Source organism: Manis pentadactyla, chromosome 5 (genome assembly GCF_030020395.1).
Source record: "Manis pentadactyla isolate mManPen7 chromosome 5, mManPen7.hap1, whole genome shotgun sequence".
NCBI lineage: Eukaryota > Metazoa > Chordata > Mammalia > Pholidota > Manidae > Manis > Manis pentadactyla.
The window spans coordinates 2,934,314-2,955,396 of record NC_080023.1 but is presented as its reverse complement, the minus strand read 5'-3'; the positions used below and the strand labels follow the sequence as shown (position 1 = coordinate 2,955,396).

Below are 21,083 nucleotides of genomic sequence, written 5' to 3'. Positions count from 1 at the left end.
GCAGTGAGAGGCTGCACCTGTTCCAATTCACACCAGGCCTCCCTGGGGGCACCCTGCATGGTGGGGACCCCTCAGAGCAGGGAGGGGATGTGTGGAGAGAGCTCCCACCAGGGAGCCCCGGCCCAGGAGAGCAAGCACAGAAGGCGGGGCAGGCCTGCTGACACCCCCTCTGCCACCACACAGCGCCACACCGACCTCCTCCACAAACAGGCCCTGTAGTTAGAGCCCCAGGCGCCAGCCATGGCAGCTCTACCTGCAGCAGGGAAACGAAGGTCTGGGCAGACGCAGCAGGTCTTGAAATCCATGAAACACGAGCAAAACACTAAGCCTAGAGGAGGAAAAAGCACTCGTACGGCACCTGTCCGCAGGGCGCCTGGTGCTGCAAGGCGGCCACCTTTTCCTCCAGCTCTTGAATCCTGCCCTGAGCCCGCTCCCGATCGGCCCTTTCTGAGGTGAAGTCGTCCTTGTAAGCGAGGATCTGCAAAGACAAGAGGCTAGGCGTCAGAGTGCCGCACAGTTTCTGCTTGAGGAAGGACAAAGCCCCGTCCAGCGCCTTCCGCCCAGGGCCACTGCGCCCGCCACTCAGCCTGCAGGCAGATGCCGCCTCACAGCTGCCCAGCGCCTAAGGGGCGGCCACCTGCTGCTCCAGCATCTGCACGCGCTCCAGTGCACCGTCCCGGGCCCTCTGCGTGGCCGCCAGCTCCTGCCTCATGGACGCACAGTCGTGCATCTTGTCCTCCAGCTGCCTATTGAGCCGGGAAATCTCCTTCATCAGCTCGGGAGGGGAGGGTCCAGTGGGCTCATGGGGGCCCTGCAGCCCCCTCAGCTGTGCATGGAGGCCCCTCACGTGCTCCTCCCTGCTGGCGTCGTAGCGTTGCCACCTGGCGTTGAGGTCTTCAACCTGACGAGAGGACCAGAGAAGTTCACACATACCCACAGGGAAGGCGGCTGCGACCTTTCCTCTCAAAGCAATGCCAAACTAGGAAGTTATTTGCAATAATTAGTGAGTTTTCCCCTTTGCACTTTGTACAAGGGGACCCAGGGACCAGCACACAGACCTTAGGCCCGGTGGCGACGTCTTCAAGGAACCGTCCACACACAAGTGAATGTGGAGCATCTTTCCTGCCTCACAAGCAGCACTTGAGAGTAATTCTCGCACCTCCTTCACTGACACAGGAATTGACTTGAGGGACAGAGCAAGACATGCACTCTGTCCATCTCTAGGCACACAGGCCAGGTCTCTGGGGAGCATGTGTCTCAGAATGGCCTGGTGGGACACTCCCGAGCTCTGTCAGGGAAGGGATCCCCGACAGGTCCCGAGGAATCAGACACTCACGTGAGCCACCCTCTGCGTCAGCAGCTGGTTTTCCTCCTGTAACTTCTCCACGGCAGCCTGGACAGAGGCAGCCTGGACGGAGGCAGCCCTGGCTGTACATTCTGGCTGCATAAGAAAGGGACCGAAGGCACCATGTCACCAAACACGACTTGTGTGCAGCAAGAGGGCACTAAGCCAGGCATGGAGACTGAGGTGGCACATGGCCACTGAAGCCCCACACCATGGCAGGTGTGGACAGGAAAGAACTCGTGGCTCCCTGAAAGTGAGGGAGGGGTCCCCCCATCCTGGCCAGCTCCCCCTGCCACACACCCGATCTGCGCCCTGCAATTCTCCGTCACCACAGGAGTCAGGAAGGCAGAAGCTTAATCCTTTGCTTCTCCAGAGCACACGGGGCCATGCCTGCCAGGGGCAGGTGTCGCCTCCCTTCGAGCCCACACCACCATCACGTCTGCAAACAGCCGGGCAACCTTGGCGATCACGTGCACAGCAGTGCGAACTCGGCCAGGGTCAGGGATTCACACCTGGAAGCCACACCACAGACCAGTCCTGGCAATGGTGGGCAGCCCTGAGTGAGAACCTCAAGTCTACCTGATTCCTAGAAATCCGTGTACTTAGCACAGTGGGCTGTATGTCGGTCACATTCTTTTGAGAATTCCCCTCGGATGATGAAGTGTGTCCTCACCCAGCAGGCACTGGGAAGCGCCGATAACTCACCGACTCCTCAGCTAAGAAGTAATACTGATTACTGCCACCAGCTCCTGCCACCAGGCCCAGGCCTGCCGCACGCGGCCATCGTGTGTGACTGTTTTCAAACCCCCGGGGGGAAATGATACAGTGACTCAAGACGGGAGAGGCGCACTCGCCTCCTCCCAGCACCTCTGGTTTCTGCAAGATGCTAATGCTCTTTATGAGGTTTTCTTTTCAGGGGATCTACCCTGTGGAGACAGGTGGTTCTCGTGTCAAGGTTCTCCAGCGGGCCCAGTGAGTGACGGGCTCTCCGGCAAAGCCATTGCTAAGGAGCTAGATGACCACCCCTGGGCGTCACAGGACACGCAACCTCAGAGAACCTCCTGGGAAGGACCCAAGTGAGAGGCCTGCACGGGGCAGCACAGGTGAGGTGAGCCCCAGCAAGGTGCACAGCAGGCAGACTGCTACACAACGCCTGCAGGCCGGCGGGGACAGTCTCAGCCCATCACTGCTGCACCAAGTCGTTTCCTGGGTACACAACCCCTGGACTTTACCTCATGGATTCCCACTGCTGAACCCCACGTCCCCAGTCCCCCATCAGACCCTGCACACAGCTACAGCCCAGAAGTGACCTGTCCTGGAGGCCCACCTGCCACCTGGCCCCCGCACTGCTCTCTCCCTGCTGGCACCCGGCTAGAGGTCAGTGTCCAGCACACAGAAGGGCAGGGGCCCCAAAGACATGCAGGCGTCCTAACTGGCAGCTGTGGGGTGGTGCAGACAACCATGGACAGCTTCGGGGATGGCAGCTCCAGCTCTGCAGGAGCCTGTGGCCAGGCCAGCCCTGCGGGACTGGGACGCATACAGCCTGCAGCGGGCTGGTGCTGCCGGTGCTCCTGGTGCTGTGCGCGGTTGGGGCCTCGCCCCTGCAGGGGTACCCCTTGCCTCGCAGCAGGTGGTTCCCTCCTCCACCCAACATGCCAGGACTGCATTGGCTCAGAGCAGCCCCTGCTCTGCCTTCCTGTTCTCAGTCAAGACTGATGAGCCCAGAATGCCGCCTCCCCACCTGCACACAAAGCCACCCGCAGGAGCGGTCGGCCTGTTCTCCGTCACACTGCGAGTACTCCAGCACTGCGGACGACACTCCTGGGAGGCCGGGCTCTGCTGCAGCGGGTGACTCGTCAGTGAGCACGGAGAGGGACTCTGGGCACCCCAGTCTCGTGACTGCCGAGGGGTCGTGACGTCCGCAGGCAGTGCCCTCTGCCCCCACAGAGCCCTCACCATGGTGCGCTCACACCATGCAGGACCCACCTGAGGACCTTTCTCCCCAGGGTCACGCTGTGCGTGCTGGCGTTCATCCAGACACTTGGCCAGATGCTGGCACATGTGAGCAGTGGCCGCCAGGGCCCTCCGCAGCTGCCGGGTCTCCTCCGCCAGGGAGCGGCACACAACGTGGCTGGCAGCCCAGGCCCGCTCCTTCTCTGCCACGCTTCTCTGCAGCAGGGCGACTTCCTTCTCCCGCTCGTGCTCTGGCTGGCCCAGCAGCTGCTGCGTCTCCCTTTCTTTCTCTTCCAGTTGCTCAGAAAGTCTCTCGATTTCCTAAGTGGAGGATTTAAAAGCACAGTTTATTTGATTGAAAGAAGCAGCCTCAGAAGCCGGCGTTCATAAAGCAAAAGAAAGCCCTGCAGAGATGCCCGTCGCTGGAACACACTCATTTGGAGGCCAGCTTCTGGACTAATAATTAACTTTGGAGTTTTCAGCCTATAATGTTCTATCTGAAACTTCATCTAAAATCCTGTTTTCATGAGCAACTTCATAATTTTAGATTTTACATCATCAAATCACTAAGTGTGGCAATTCCAAACACTTCTTAAAAGCAAGGGTAGAAACTCCGCTGTCGTCACCAGCCCCAAAGGTATGTCCCAATTCCTAGTCTCTGGAAATGGCCTTTGCAAATGTAATCAGTAAAAACAAGGTCACATTGGACTAAAATGGACCCTAGTCCAATGACCAGTGTCCTTATAGAAGAGGGAAGTTAGGACACAGCCACAGAGAAGGCCATGTGAAAACAGGTGACACGCCTATCAGCCGAGGAGCACCACACACTGCAGGCAGCCACCAGAAGCTCAGAGGGGCAGGAAGGACCCACCCGCAGAGCCTAGAGGGACCCGGTCCTCTCCACCCCTTGATTTGGGGCTCCTGGCCTCTAGAACCTGTGAAAACCACAGTTCTACTGTTTCAAGCCACCCCATGTGTGGCACTTTATTACAACAGCTCCAGGAAATGAATACACACAGCCCAATCATTTCTTTAAAACAGGTCCTTAACATGAAAGTTTGCTTTATACCCGGCCTTAATCTCATGCTTTGCCATTTTCAAAGAAATCTCCAGCATCAGCTGTGTGAAGGGGGTAAAGCAGGATGAACCAGTCCGTCCCACAAATGAAAAAACAGCTTCAGAAAGTCAGGGACAAGGCTGTACCCCCATCCCCATGGGAAGAGGCAAGACAAGGACCTGGCCTCCGTGGGGGCTGGCTCCTGGCCCCCCACATGTGTGCGGAGCAGGGGCAGACTCCATGAACCCACAGCCTGTCCCCACAGGGGAACAAAGTACTGGTGGGCCACATTACTAAGGGAATCCTGAATCATTGTTCTCCTAGCTGCTTAGAGGCAAAGATAAAAATATGTACATGGAGGCGGAGCCAAGATGGCGGCGTGAGTAGAGCAGCGGAAATCTCCTCCCAAAACCACATATATCTATGAAAGTATAACAAAGACAACCCTTCCTAGAATAGAGACCAGAGGACACAGGACAATATCCAGACCACATCCGCACCTGAGAGAACCCAGCGCCTCGCGAAGGGGGTAAGATACAAGCCCCGGCCCCGCGGGAGCCGAGCGCCCCTCCCCCCAGCTCCCGGCGGGAGAAGAGCAGGCAGAGCGGGAGGGAGACGGAGCCCAGGACTGCCGAACACCCAGCCCCCGCCATCCGGGCCAGAGCGCAGACACAGTACGGGCCCAGGGGACCCTGGATGCTAGGGAAATAGGGCAGCAAGAACAGTGAGCAGGCACTGGAGGCTGGGCCACAGAGGACATAAGAAAAGCGAGCGGACATTTTTGTTGTTGTTGTTGTTTTGTTGAGGTGAGTGCTTTTTGGAAGTCTTAAAGGGACAGGGAACCCAATACTAGGGAAACAGGGCAGCAAGACCGGTAAGCAGATGCCTGAGGCTGGCGCCGGAGAATAAAGAAAAACGAGCGGCCATTTCTTATTTATTTATTTATTTATTTTTAATTTCTTTCTTTTTTTTGTGTGTGTGCGTTCGTTGTGTTGTTTTGGCGGGTGCTTTTTGGCAGTCTTAAAGGGGCAGGGCGGGTCACTTAATCCAGAGGTAGGGAATCCGGGATCTCTGGGCACCCTAACCCCTGGGCTGCAGGGAGCAGGGAGGCCCCTTACGGAGATAAATAGCCTCCCAGCAGCTCCTGCTCCAACGCAACTCCACCATTTTGGAGCAGCTGCCCGAGCCAGGCCACGCCCACAGCAACAGCGGAGATTAACTCCATAGCAGCCGGGCAGGAAGCAGAAGCCCTGTCTGCGCGCAGCTGCGCAGCACAAGCCACTAGAGGCCGCTGTTCTCCCAGGAGAGGAGGGCCACAAACCAACAAGAAGGGAAGTCCTTCCAGCCGTCACTCGTCCCAGCTCTGCAGACTATTCCTATCACCATGAAAAGGCAAAGCTACAGGCAGACAAAGATCACAGAGACAACACCAGAGAAGGAGACAGACCTAACCAGTCTCCCTGAAAAAGAATTCAAAATAAGAATCATAAACATGCTGACAGAGATGCAGGGAAATACGCAAGAGAAATGGGATGAAGTCCGGAGGGAGATCACAGATGCCAGAAAGGAGATCGCAGAAATGAAACAAACTCTGGAAGGGTTTATAAGCAGAATGGATAGGATGCAAGAGGCCATTGATGGAATTGAAACCAGAGAACAGGAACGCATAGAAGCTGACATAGACAGAGATAAAAGGATCTCCAGGAATGAAACAATATTAAGAGAACTGTGTGACCAATCCAAAAGGAACAATATCCGTATTATAGGGGTCCCAGAAGAAGAAGAGAGAGGAAAAGAGATGGAAAGTATCTTAGAAGAAATAATTGCTGAAAACATCCCCACACTGGGGGAGGAAATAATCGAACAGACCACGGAAATACACAGAACCCCCAACAGAAAGGATCCAAGGAGGACAACACCAAGACACATAATAATTAAAATGGCAAAGATCAAGGACAAGGAAAGAGTTTTAAAGGCAGCTAGAGAGAAAAAGGTCACCTATAAAGGAAAACCCATCAGGCTAACATCAGACTTCTCAACAGAAACCCTACAGGCCAGAAGAGAATGGCATGATATATTTAATACAATGAAACAGAAGGGCCTTGAACCAAGGATACTGTATCCAGCACGACTATCATTCAAATATGACGGTGGGATTAAACAATTCCCAGACAAACAAAAGCTGAGGGAATTTGCTTCCCACAAACCACCTCTACAGGACATCTTACAGGGACTGCTCTAGACGGGAGCACTCCTAGAAGGAGCACAGCACAAAACACCCAACATATGAAGAATCGAGGAGGAGGAACAAGAAGGGAGAGAAGAAAAGAATCTCCAGACAGTGAATATAACAGCTCAATAAGCGAGCTAAGTTAGGCAGTAAGATACTAAAGCGGCTAACCTTGAACCTTTGGTAACCACGAATTTAAAGCCTGCAATGGCAATAAGTACATATCTTTCAATAGTCACCCTAAATGTAAATGGGTTGAATGCACCAATCAAAAGACACAGAGGAATAGAATGGATAAAAAAGCAAGACCCATCTATATGCTGCTTACAAGAAACTCACCTCAAACCCAAAGACATATACAGACTAAAAGTCAAGGGATGGAAAAACATATTTCAGGCAAACAACAGCGAGAAGAAAGCAGGGGTTGCAGTACTAATATCAGACAAAATAGACTTCAAAACAAAGAAAGTAACAAGAGATAAAGAAGGACACTACAAAAATGATAAAGGGCTCAGTCCAACAAGAGGATATAACCATTCTAAATATATATGCAACCAACACAGGAGCACCAGCATATGTGAAACAAATACTAACAGAACTAAAGGGGGATATAGACTGCAAAACATTCATTCTAGGAGACTTCAACACACCACTCACCCCAAAGGATAGATCCACTGGGGAGAAAATAAGTAAGGACATGGAAGCACTGAATAACACAGTAGAGCAGATGGACCTAATAGACATCTATAGAACTCTACATCCAAAAGCAACAGGATATACATTCTTTTCAAGTACACATGGAACATTCTCCAGAATAGACCACATACTAGCCCACAAAAAGAGCGTCAGCAAAATCCAAAATATTGAAAACTACCAACCAACTTTTCAGACCACAAAGGTATAAAACTAGAAATAAATTCTACAAAGAAAACAAAAAGGCTCACAAACACATGGAGGCTAAACAACATGCTCCTAAATAATCAATGGATCAACGAACAAATTAAAATAGAGATCAAGGAATATAGAGAAACAAATGACAACAATAACACAAAGCCCCAACTTCTGTGGGACGCAGCGAAAGCAGTCTTAAGAGGAAAGTATATAGCGATCCAGGCATACTTGAAGAAGCAAGAACAATCCCAAATGAATAGTCTAACATCACAATTATCGAAATTGGAAAAAGAAGAACAAATGAGGCCTAAAGTCAGCAGAAGGAGGGACATAATAAAGATCAGAGAAGAAATAAACAAAATTGAGAAGAATAAAACAACAGCAAAAATCAATTAAAGCAAGAGCTGGTTCTTTGAGAAAATAAACAAAATAGGTAGGCCTCTAGCCAAACTTATTAAGAGAAAAAGAGAATCAACACAAATCAACAGAATCACAAATGAAAACGGAAAAATCACGACAGACTCCACAGAAATACAAAGAATTATTAAGGAATACTATGAAAACCTATATGCCAACAAGCTGGAAAACCTAGAAGAAATGGACAACATCCTAGAAAAATACAACCTTCCAAGACTGACCAAGGAAGAAACACAAAAGTTAAACAAATCAATTACGAGCAAAGAAATTGAAACGGTAATCAAAAAACTACCCAAGAACAAAGCACCCGGGCCGGATGGATTTACCTCAGAATTTTATCAGACACACAGAGAAGACATAATACCCATTCTCCTTAAAGTTTTCCAAAAAATAGAAGAGGAGGGGATACTCCCAAACTCATTCTATGAAGCCAACATCACTGTAATACCAAAACCAGGCAAAGACACCGCCAAAAAAGAAAATTACAGACCAATATCCCTGATGAATGTAGATGCAAAAGTACTTAATAAAATAGTAGCAAACCGAATAAAAAAGTATATCAAAAGGATCATAGACCATGACCAAGTGGGATTCATCCCAGGGATGCAAGGATGGTACAACATTCGAAAATCCATCAACATCATCCACCACATCAACAAAAAGAGAGACAAAAACCACATGATCATCTCCATAGATGCTGAAAAACCATTTGACAAAATTCAACATCCATTCATGATAAAAACTCTCAGCAAAATGGGAATAGAGGGCAAGTACCTCAACATAATAAAGGCCATCTATGATAAACCCACAGCCAACATTATATTGAACAGCGAGAAGCTGAAAGCATTTCCTCTGAGATCGGGAACTAGACAGGGATGCCCACTCTCCCCACTGCTATTTAACATAGTACTGGAGGTCCTAGCCACGGCAATCAGACAAAACAAAGAAATACAAGGAATCCAGATTGGTAAAGAAGAAGTTAAACTGTCACTATTTGCAGATGACATGATATTGTATGTAAAAAACCCTAAAGACTCCATCCCAAAACTACTAGAACTGGTATCAGAATATAGCAAAGTTGCAGGATACAAAATTGACACACAGAAATCTGTAGCTTTCCTATACACTAACAATGAACCAATAGAAAGAGAAATCAGGAAAAAAATTCCATTCATAATTGTATCAAAAAGAATAAAATACCTAGGAATAAATCTAACCAAAGAAGTGAATGACCTATACTCTGAAAACTACAAGTCACTCTTAAGAGAAATTAAAGGGGACACTAACAGATGGAAACTCATCCCATGCTCATGGCTAGAAAGAATTAATATCGTCAAAATGGCCATCCTGCCCAAAGCAATATACAGATTTGATGCAATCCCTATGAAACTACCAGCAACATTCTTCAATGAACTGGCACAAATAATTCAAAAATTCATATGGAAACACCAAAGACCCCGAATAGCCAAAGCAATCCTGAGTAGGAACAATAAAGTGAGAGGGTTCTCACTCCCCAATTTCAAGCTCTACTATAAAGCCATAGTAATCAAGACAATTTGGTACTGGCACAAGAACAGAGCCATAGACCAATAGAACAGAATAGAGACTCCAGACATTAACCCAGACATATATGGTCAATTAATATTTGATAAAGGAGCCATGGACATACAATGGAGAAATGACAGTCTCTTCAACAGATGGTGCTGGCAAAACTGGACAGCTACATGTAGGAGAATGAAAGTGGACCATTGTCTAACCCCATATACAAAAGTAAATTCAAAATGGATCAAAGACCTGAATGTAAGCCATGAAACCATTAAACTCGTGGAAAAAAACATAGGCACAAACCTCTTAGACATAAACATGAGCGACCTCTTCTTGAACGTATCTCCCCGGGCAAGGAAAACAACAGCAAAAATGAACAAGTGGGACTATATTAAGCTGAAAAGCTTCGGTACAGCAAAAGACACCATCAATAGAACATAAAGGAACCCTACAGTATGGGAGAATAAATTTGTAAATGACAGGTCCGATAAAGGCTTGATGTCCAAAATATATAAAGAGCTCACATGCCTCAACAAACAAAAATCAAATAATCCAATTAGAAAATGGGCAGAGGAACTGAACAGACAGTTCTCCAAAAAAGAAATACAGATGGCAACAGACACATGAAAAGATGCTCCACATCGCTAATTATCAGAGAAATGCAAATTAAAACTACAATGAGGTATCACCTCACACCAGTAGGGATGGCTGCCATCCAAAAGACAGAGAACAACAAATGTTGGCGAGGCTGTGGAGAAAGGGGAACCCTCCTACACTGCTGGTGGGAATGTAAGTTAGCTCAACCATTGTGGAAAGCAGTATGGAGGTTCATCAAAATGCTCAAAATAGACTTACCATTTGACCCAGGAATTCCATTCCTGGGAATTTGCCCTAAGAACGCAGCAGTCAAGTTTGAAAAAGACAGATGCACTCCTATGTTTATCGCAGCACTATTTACAATAGCCAAGAAGTGAAAACAACCTAAGTATCCATCAGTAGATGAATGGATAAAGAAGATGTGGTACATATACACAATGGAATACTACTCAGCCATAAGAAGAGGGCAAATCCTACCATTTGCAGCAACATGGATGGAGCTGGAGGGTATTATGCTCAGTGAAATAAGCCAAGCGGAGAAAGAGAAATACCAAATGATTTCACTCATCTGTGGAGTAAAAGAACAAAGGAAAAACTGAACGAACAAAACAGCAGCGGAATCACAGAACCCAAGAATGGACTAACAGGTACCAAAGGGAAAGGGACTGGGGAGGATGGGTGGGTGGGGAGGGATAAGGGGGGGGAGGAAGAAGGAGGGTATTAAGATCAGCATGCTTGGGGGGGTGGGAGAAAGGGGAGGGCTGTACAACACAGAGAAGACAAGTAGTGATTCTACAACATTTAGCTATGCTGATGGACAGGGACTGTAAAGGGGTTTATAGCGGGGACCTGGTATAGGGGAGAGCCTAGTAAACATAATATTCTTCATGTAAGTGTAGGTTAAAGATAACAAAAAAAAAAAAGAAAGAAAAGGAGGATTACTCCATTATAGGATAAAACTAACTGTAAATCAACGATTAATGCATGCTTTAAATATCCTTAACTTTGATCACCTAAAGGGTGTCAGATGATCGGCTATGGAGGTACAGTTTTCTGATAATATTCCTTTCTCTTAAAAAAAAAAAAAAGCAGTTCCTGTGTGGTGACCTCCAATGAGTTCTACACAATGGTATAAAGGGCAGATCAAAGTGTGAGCAAAGGGTCTGTTTGTGTTTATACAGAGGATCAAAGCCTAATTGGGCTACCCCAGAAAATGAACTAAGATAGATATGAAGAAGAACTTCCAACATCAGCACTCTCTGGAAGAGTCATACGAGAAGATGATCATCAAAAAACCCCAACAAAGATCCAGGCGATGCTGCAGTTGTAGCTGCATTCATACCACCGGTTCCTGGACTTGCCATGGGAATGAGGAAGGAGATATCTAAGCTGGCCTGTGCATACAGTAAAACAACAAATTTGACTGGATCTATACTGTCGGAACTCAACCAAGAATTAGGAGAAGTGCAAATTGTAGCGCTCCAAAATCTTACAACTACAGACTATCTACTGTTAAAAGAACATATGGAATGTGAACAGTTCCCAGGTATGGGCTGTTTTGTCTGATTTCTCTCAGACTGTTCAAGTTCAGTTGGACAATATCCATCATATCATTGACAAATTTTCACAAATGCCTAGGGAGCCTAACTGGTTTTCTTGACCTCATTGGAGATGGCTGGTAATTATAGATCTGCTTTGGTTATGTAACTGTATTCCTATTATGTTAAAGTGTGTGTGCAATTTAATTAGTAGTTTAAAACCTATACATGCTTAAATTACTCTACAAGAAGATATGTCAAAGAAATAATCAATCCTCCCATGTTTTCTTCCGCCTGCTACTTCTATAGCTTTTCTTCTTCCTTCCTAATTACAACCCTTAAATAGAATTTGTGCCTCATATCGAATTTACCGAGTATCATAATTCTTCCAAGTGCTAAAGATACTCAAGACAAATGCTGGGCATAGAAGCCACAGGGCATAAATATGCAAAGAAGTAAAAAGCTAACCTTTTCAAACAATAAGGCTTCTCTCTCGCTTACCAACTTTACATTTCCCTGTATGGCCCCGGAAGATGACTGGTTAGCCAGAGACGGGTAAGATTCCTCAAGGGAGGAACAACCTAAGACAGGCACAGTCGCAGGGGGGCCATCAGGTGAGAAATTGGGGATCAACAGAGGTGAGGCTTAGAACCTCATCCCCCCTGTTCTGAGAGAAATCTTCTGCAGACGTGGATGTTTTATTGCCCTTGTCTAGCTTGGATTAACACATAGTCTACAGGCACACACCTGATCATCTACATTTGCTCTCTTACAACACTAAACTATGTTTTCTACCTTTATCTTGTATCTACCTACCACTTCAGCATTTTATTAAAAATAATAATAATAATAATAATAAAGGGAGAAATGTGGGATACACATATAAATCAAGTATAAAAATCAAACAAATATTCATATTTGAACTGTTTATAGTTCATAATGCATGAGCAAAACCGAAAGTTTCTGTGATGACTGCCCTTGTACTGTTCACCATGTAAGAACTTATTCACTATGTAAGAATTTGTTCACCATGTAAGAACTTGTTCGTTATGCTTCAGAAGATCGGAGACTGATGAGAATTAGGCTTGGGGTTGATTAATGATTGTGCATTGAGTCCCCTATACAGAATTTTATTGTTGTTAATAACCATTTGATCAATAAATATAAGATATGCCCTCTCAAAAAAAAAATATGTACATGGTCACAAAAACTCATCCATACAAGAGATGAAATGAAAATTCGAATTCCTTTCTTCCCCACCAGCCCTCCATTGCAGCTTCTCTCTCCAGAGGCAACCGTGAACACTCTTTGGGCACATGCCTTTCCAGAATGTTCACGAGCACACTGGATCCCACAACATAGTAATTCACCTCATTCCACAGAGCAGGAGACCTGTTTCTTTGTTTGTTTGTTTTTTAAGGTATCATTGATATACAGTCTCATGCTCAGACTTCACATGAGCAACATTGTGGTTACTAGATTCCCCCTGTTATCAAGTCCCCCACACACACCCCATTGCAGTCACTGTCCATCAGCATAGTAAGATGCTATAGAGTCACTACTTGTCTTCTCTGTGCTATACTGCCTTCCCTGTGCCCACCCCCACTACATTACGTGTGGTAATTGTAATGCCCCTTTTTCCTTGTTCCCTCCCTTCCCACCCACCCTCCCCAGTCCCTTTCCCTTTGGTAACTGTTAGTCCAATCTTGGGTTCTGTGAGTCTGCTGCTGTTTTGTTCCTTCAGTTTTTGCTTATTGTTAAACTCCACAAATGAGGGAAATCATTTGGTACTTGTCTTTCTCCACCTGGCTTATTTCACTGAGCATAATACCCTCTAGCTCCATCCATATTGTTGCAAATGGTAGGATTTGTTTTCTTATGGCTGAATAATATTCCATTGTGTATATGTACCACATCTTCTTTATCCATTCATCTACTGATGGACACTTAGGATGCTTCCATTTCTTGGCTATTGTAAATAGTGCTGTGATAAACATAGGGGTGCATCTGTCTTTTTGAATCTGGGCTGCTGTATTCTTAGGGTAAATTCCTAGAAGTGGGATTCCTGGGTCAAATGGTATTTCTATTTTTAGTTTTTTGAGGAACCTCCATACTGCTTTCCACAATGATTGAACTAATTTACATTCCCACCAGCAGTGTAGGAGGGTTCCCCTTTCTCCACATCCTCGACAGCATTTGTTTTTATTTGTCTTTTATATGTTGGCCTTCCTAACTGGTGTGAGGTGATACCTCATTGTGGTTTTAATTTGCATTTCTCTGGTGATTAGCGATGTGGAGCATCTTTTCATGTGCCTGTTGGCCATCTGAATTTCTTCTTTGGAGAAGTGTCTGCTCAGATCCTCTTCCCACTTGTTAATCGGGTTATTTGCTTTTTGGGTGCTGAAGTGTGTAAGTTCTTTATATATTTTGGATGTTAACCCCTTGTCGGATCTGTCATTTATTAATATATTCTCCCATACTGTAGGATGCCTTTTTGTTCTACTGATGATGTGTATCCTTTGCTGTATGGAAGTTTTTAGTTTGATATAGTCCCACCTGTTCATTTTTGCTTTTGTTTCCCTTGCCCAAGGAGATATGTTCATGAAAAAGTTGCTCATATTTATAATCAAGAGAGTTTTCCCTGTTTTCTTCTAAGAGTTTTATGGTTTCATGACTTACATTCAGGTCTTTGATCCATTTCTAATTTACTTTTGTGTATGGGGTTAGACAATGATGCAGTTTCATTCTCTTACATGTAGCTGTCCAGTTTTGCCAAAACCAGTTGTTGAAGAGGCTGTCATTTCCTCATTGTATATACAAAGCTCATTTATCATATATTAATTGACCATATATGGTTCAGTTTATATCTGGGCCCTCTAGTCTGTTCCACTGGTCTATGGGTCTGTTCTTGGGCCAGTACCAAATTGTCTTGATTACTGTGGCTTTGTAGTAGAGCTTGAAGTTGGGGAGTGAGATCCCCCCTTTATTCTTCCTTCTCAGGATTGCTTTGACTATTTGGGGTCTTTTGAGGTTCCATATGAATTTTAGAACTATTTGTTCTAGTTCGTTGAAGAATGCTGTCGGTCTTTTGATAGGGATTACATTTATTGAATCTGTGGATTGCTTTTGGCAGGATGGCCATTTTGATAATATTAATTCTTCCTCCCCAAGAGCACAGGATGTATTTCCATTTATTGGTATTTTCTTTAATTTGACAATATTAATTCTTCCTACCCAAGAGGCATGGGATGTATTTCCGTTTATTGGTATCATTCTTTAATACTCTCATGAGTTTCTTGTAGTTTTCAGGGTAGAGGTCTTTCACTTCCTTGGTTAGATTTATTCCTAGGTATTCTTTTTGATGCAGTTTTGAATGGAATTGTTTTCCTGATTTCTCTTTCTGCTAGTTCATCGTTAGTATATAGGAATGCAATAGATTTCTGTGTATTAATTTTGTATCCCACAACTTTCCTGAATTCAGATATTCTAATAGTTTAGGAGTGGATTCTTAAGAGTTTTTTTTTTCTTTTTTTTTTTGTATCATTAATCTACAATTACATGAAGGACATTATGTTTACTAGGCTTTCCCCTTCACCAAGTCCCCCCACATACCCCTTCACAGTCACTGCCCATCTGCGTAGTAAGATGCTGTAAAATCACTACTTGTCTTCTCTGTGTTGCAGAGCCCGCCCGGGCCCCGCGCACACTATACATGCTAATCGTAAGGCCCCCTTTCTTTTTCCCTGCCCTTATCCCTCCCTTCCCACCCATACTCCACAGTCCCTTTCCCTTTGGTAACTGTTAGTCCATTCTTGGGTTCTGTGATTCTGCTGCTGTTTTGTTCCTTCAGTTTTCCTTTGTTCTTATACTCCACATATGAGTGAAATCATTTGGTATTTCTCTTTCTCCGCTTGGCTTGTTTCACTGAGCATAATACCCTCCAGCTCCATCCATGTTGCTGCAAATGGTAGGATTTGCCCTTTTCTTATGGCTGAGTGGTATTCCATTGTGTATATGTACCACCTCTTCTTTATCCATTCATCTATCGATGGACACTTAGGTTGCTTCCATATCTTGGCTACTGTAAATAGTGCAGCGATAAACATAGGGGTGCATCTGTCTTTTTCAAACTGGGCTGCTGCATTCTTAGGGTAAATTCCTAGAAGTGGAATTCCTGGGTCAAATGGTATTTCTATTTTGAGCATTTTGAGGAACCTCCATACTGCTTTCCACATGGTTGAACTAATTTACATTCCCACCAGCAGTGTAGGAGGGTTCCCCTTTCTCCACAACCTCGCCAACATTTGTTGTTGTCTTTTGGATGGTGGTGATCCTTACTGGTGTGAGGTGATATCTCATTGTGGTTTTAATTTGCATTTCTCTGATGACATGCGATGTGGAGCATCTTTTCATGTGTCTGTTGGCCATCTGAATTTCTTCTTTAGAGAACTGTCTATTCAGCTCCTCTGCCCATTTTTTAATTGGAATATTTGCTTTTTGTTTGTTGAGGTGTGTGAGCTCTTTATATATTTTGGATGTCAAGCCTTTATTGGATCTGTCATTTATGAATATATTCTCTCATACTGTAGGATACCTTTTTGTTCTATTGATGGTGTCTTTTGCTGTACAGAAGCTTTTCAGCTTGATGTAGTCCCACTTGTTCATTTTTGCTTTTGTTTCCCTTGCCCGGGGAGATATGTTCAAGAAGAGGTCACTCATGTTTATGTCTAAGAGATTTTTGCCTATGTTTTTTTCTAAGAGTTTTATGGTTTCATGACTTACGTTCAAGTCTTTGTTCCATTTCAAATTTACTTTTGTGTGTGGGGTTAGACAGTGATCCAGTTTCATTCTCTTACATGTAGCTGTCCAGTTTTGCCAACACCAGTTGTTGAAGAGGTTGTCATTTCCCCATTGTATGTCCATGGCTCCTTTATTGAATATTAATTGACCATATATGTTTCGGTTCATGTTTGGAGTCTCTATTCTGTTCCACTGGTCTGTGGCTCTGTTCTTGTGCCAGTACCAAATTGTCTTGATTACTGTGCTTTGTAGTAGAGCTTGAAGTTGGGGAGCGAGATCCCCCCAGTTTATTCTTCCTTCTCAGGATTGCTTTAGCTATTCGGGGTCTTTGGTGTTTCCATATGAATTTTTGAACTATTTGTTCCAGTTCATTGAAGAATGATGTTGGTAATCTGATAGGGATTGCATCAAATCTGTATATTGTTTTGGGCAGGATGGCCATTTTGACGATATTAATTCTTCCTAGCTACGAGCATGGGATGAGTTTCCATTTGTTAGTGTCCCCTTTAATTTCTCTTAAGAGTGTCTTGTAGTTTTCAGGGTATAGGTCTTTCACTTCCTTGGTTAGGTTTATTCCTAGGTATTTTATTCTTTTTGATGCTATTGTGAATGGAATTGTCTTCCTGATTTCTCTTTGTATTAGTTTATTGTTAGTGTATAGGAAAGCCATAGATTTCTGTGTGTTAATTTTGTATCCTGCAACTTTGCTGAATTCCAATATCTTTAGGGTTTTTTTTATGTACAATGTAATGTCATCTGCAAACTGACAGTTTGACCTCTTCTTTACCAATTTGGATTCCTTGTATTTCTTTGTTTTGTCTGATTGCCATGGCTAGGACCTCCAGTGCTATGTTGAATAACAGTGGGGAGAGTGGGCATCCCTGTCTTGCTCCCAATCTCAGAGGAACAGCTTTCAGCTTCTCGCTGTTCAGTATGATGTTGGCTGTGGGTTTGTCACATATGGCCTTCATTATGTCGAGGTACTTGTGCTCTATACCATTTTGTTGATGGTTTGTTCTTTTTAATGCAGCTTGGAACTCCACAGTCAACTGCAGACTTCCCCAACACAGCAACTGATGGGCAAGCAGCCGCTTCCCTGTCTCTGGTGCAAATACACCCATGGGATATGTGTCCAGAAGTTGGATGGCAGGGTCAGGAAATAATCGGCGGCCCTCAGGAACATGGCCAGAAATAGGGTCCCAGCTGCTCCCTGGGCCCACACCATACACCCATGCCCCCTGCAGATACCCCGTGTGCCTGCCACAGCCTACACGGTGTGGCAAGCCCAGCATGTGGCCATCGCTCCAACCAGGTGGCCCAGGAAGCATCACAGAAATCTCACCCTCCCTCCTGCTTGCTCAAGGAATTTTTAAGAGTCCTCTCCTATTTTCCTTGGACTTCACTCTAGAAGCAAACAGAAAGATGGCGAAGAACAACTCCAGTTAGGATGATCTGTTTGGTTCTCTCAGCAAAGGCCTGGATGAGGCTGTTCTAGATCTGCCTTCCACCACTGAAGGAGGGGAGAACAGACTTTAGGAAGACAGCCCAGGAAGGAGGGGAGGAAGTTAGGAGGCCAGACCCCAGCAAGAAGGAGACACCCATCACCTGAGTGCAGGAGAATCAGGACTGGTAGCGATGGTGGTGATGGCATGCGGGTGGCACTCCTCACTGGCACTCCTTCAAACGGGGGTTTGTTCACAAAGGCACTTCGCCCAGCCTTCCATCAGTCCACCACATCTCACCCACTCGAGCCTCACAGATCCCAGACGGTGGGGGCACCCCAGGCCTTTTCCTTGGCCTTGAATTTCTTTAAAAATTGACCGGTTTCTGGGGGCATTACCAACTGGTCAAGGCATTGTCCCATGTTCTTATTCTGTATGTGGACAGTGCAGCCTCTCCCGAACACCTGTCCTTCTGAGGTGTCCAGTTGCTGGCTGGCCACCGCCCACCCGTCACCTGGCCTCGTCTCCCTCTCTGCCAGCATCAACGGCTGTGGCACTGCCCTCTCACAGCCATGGAATGGAAGTGCCTGAGCGCAGTGACCTTCCTGCCCCTCACCTATGCCAGCTGATTGCCTGCACCGGCTGCTCGAGTGTGTGGAGTAAACACGTGGTGCACGAAGAGGCGCATCCTGGGCGTCTGCGTTAAAGCTTAGAGTCATTCAAATCAAAGCTGTGATTTCAGCAGCAGGACACAGAAAGTCAGTGTTCTTGTTTCTGTCTGGTACTGAAGTTCATTCGGGGTAAACATGTCCACATATAAGACACATATCTGTCTATACATACAAATACATGTACTGTGAACACTGATAGGAATTCATAAACCAGCCAATGGAGGCTGGTCTCTGTGGAGTCATGAACGTCACAGGAAGTCCTGCCACAGCCACAGTGGCGGGAGCAGCTAATGCTCTCCAGGCCATGCTGTGCGCCAACTGCACCCTCTGCACACACCCCACGCCCCCTTCCCCGGGGACGGGCAGCTGCTGGAGTGACCAGGTAAGGACGCAGCAGCACCAGCCCCAGGGCCTCGGGCTACTGCGGCTCACTCCCTCCTCTGGGTGCGAGGGCTTCAGGCGGGCCCTCACTTGGAAGCATCCTTCCTTGCCACCCAAACGCAAGCAGTAAGAACAGGCGTCTCTGCAAGCGATGGGGGAGCGCATCCCCAGGCTCAGCACGCATGGAGCACCCCCCACCCAGCCCTGGGCATGGGGCCAGCCCCATGTGGATGCCCAGTAGTCTCTGGGATTAACACTGGGTGATCCAAAGGTCAGGCCCTCGGCCCTGTTCTCAGCCTGTTCACAAAACAGACACTGAAAAACTACAGCTACAAGGCCAATTAGAGGGGGCAGGTTAGTCGGACTCACCAGCCTTATGTTTTGTCCTAAAAATCAGCTTTCAAATGTCAGTGTAGAAATAACCTGGCTCATGTAGAGACTTGCTGGGTGACAATATCACCTTAAGTGGGGTCCCAGCCAGCAAAACCACTGGGCGGCCCGACTTCTCAGCAATATGAGGGGCCCCGGGACCCACAAAACCTTGCATTTGGGCACTTGCTGTTGCTCTGAAGTTGGAGAGAGATGTACGGAATCATCAGGATGAGTGCCCTCACCCAATTAATACCAGTTCTCAGAGTAGAGAAGAATTCAGCCCGCTGCTGTCAGAAAGCAAGGCCTGTCCTGGAAGCCCAGATTTACATGCACAGACATGAGGCACAGAGGTCAGCAGAGGGGCTGCTGTCCAAGCCTGTCACTGTGACCTACAATTCCACTACTCCATGCTCAGGACACCAACGGGTAAAGAGTGCTACTAACAGTCTTGTGGGTCAGCCTGGAAAACAAGGCACGCCTCTTGGCCTTCATCCCTGTACTAGTTTGCTCAGGCTACCATAACCACATCCACACCCGGTGACTGCAAACAACAGAAACGTATCCTCAGTTCTGGAGGCCAGAGGTCCAAAGCCCAGCCATCAGCAGGGCCGCCACTTCCCAGAGGCTCTGGGGAAGAATCCTTCCTTGTCTCCTCCAGCTTCTGGTGGCCACCAGTAATCCTGGGCTTGTGAAGGCATCACTCCAAATCTCGGCCTCCATCTACACCTGGGCACCTTGTAAGGACACCGATCACTGAATTAGGGTATGACCTCATTTTAATTTATTACATCTACCATGACCTATAACAAGTAAGGTCACATTCACAGTTCTAGGTGGAAATAAATCTGGGGGGACATTGTCCAGTCCCCTTTCTGTCCCCTCCTGGACAGAGCTTATTGGGCACCAATGCAGGTTGTAGCCCAGTCCATGGCTGCCCATCTAACCAGCAACTGACAGGACTGTGAAGAACCGGAGCAATCAGGGATTTTAAGAAAGACCAGGGCACTGAGCCTTTAATGTAAGCACCAGGCACTTCAGATGTACCCTAGGGAAGTAGTGAAAGGAGAGAACAGCCTTCCTCCCTTGTGAAAGAGTTCAGGGAGCAAGGCAGACAGAGAGAGACAAAAACTAACAGCCTGGAAAATTCTGGGAAGAAGGGGGAGCAGGAGGTGGCACCAGAAAACAGTCCCCACCCAGAACAGAGCTGCACTGGCAGAATGTGTCTCTCTTGGAACTCTGAAGTCTGTTGGATGCTTCCAGCTTCCAAAGGAGGATTTAACACACTGAGGTTAATTTCCATCAATTTCAAATATATCCATCCCCAGCCAGCCATACACCTGTTTTTTGGAGCAGCTTGCACACAGTTTGCAGGAAGCAGGTTGGTCAGAAAAGAACCCCTCCTCCAAATACTAGGGATCTGTGCTCTGACAGCTGATTGCTGCTCCTGATCACAGAGGCAGCAGCCATTGTGCAAGCCCCACCCACCCCCTACAGCTGAAGTAACTTCTACGGCTGGTGCCCTTTCCCCCTTTTATTTTTCTCTTCTTCCCATTTTGGGCACTACATATTAAAGACTAGGACATTCAAATGCAACGACATCCAAGGGGAAATTCAGAGTGATCACACATGCCCAGGGACAGGCTCTAAGTCCGAACCTGAGAAGACCTTACATTCCACCGCAGGCTGATCCTCAGCACAGAGACAGCCTCCAACATGCACAGGAAACAAAACCAGTAACACACAAAAACAGCAAAGCCTGGGAAGAGGGAGCACCTGATTGCCAGAGTTCCCACATGGTCAGATCCAAATGTCCAGGTATTGACAAAAAAATCACAAGGCAAACA

The 21,083-nt window shown here is 46.6% G+C and overlaps 1 protein-coding gene and 1 long non-coding RNA gene across 3 annotated transcripts in view; one reads left to right on the top strand and one right to left on the bottom strand.

The window, feature by feature from the left end:
• Positions 1-21,083, bottom strand: part of TNIP2 (TNFAIP3 interacting protein 2) — a 34,287-nt gene that overhangs the window by 2,102 nt on the left and 11,102 nt on the right. The window contains exons 2-5 of one of the 2 annotated variants that reach the window (XR_008997656.1): positions 3,332-3,619; positions 1,337-1,441; positions 638-901; positions 254-478 (exon numbers count right to left, since the gene is read on the bottom strand). Coding sequence is in view for 1 of the 2 variants with exons in the window: in XM_036921240.2 (XP_036777135.2) it covers positions 359-478; positions 638-901; positions 1,337-1,441; positions 3,332-3,619 (777 nt within the window). In the remaining variant the exon portion in view is untranslated. The remainder of the gene's footprint in view (positions 1-253; positions 479-637; positions 902-1,336; positions 1,442-3,331; positions 3,620-21,083) is intronic. The other variant, XM_036921240.2, reaches the window with a different exon arrangement.
• LOC130683761 (uncharacterized) lies at positions 13,356-21,071 on the top strand. Its single transcript, XR_008997657.1, has 3 exons — positions 13,356-14,170; positions 19,864-20,002; positions 20,922-21,071. It is a non-coding gene; the product is annotated as an uncharacterized LOC130683761 (long non-coding RNA).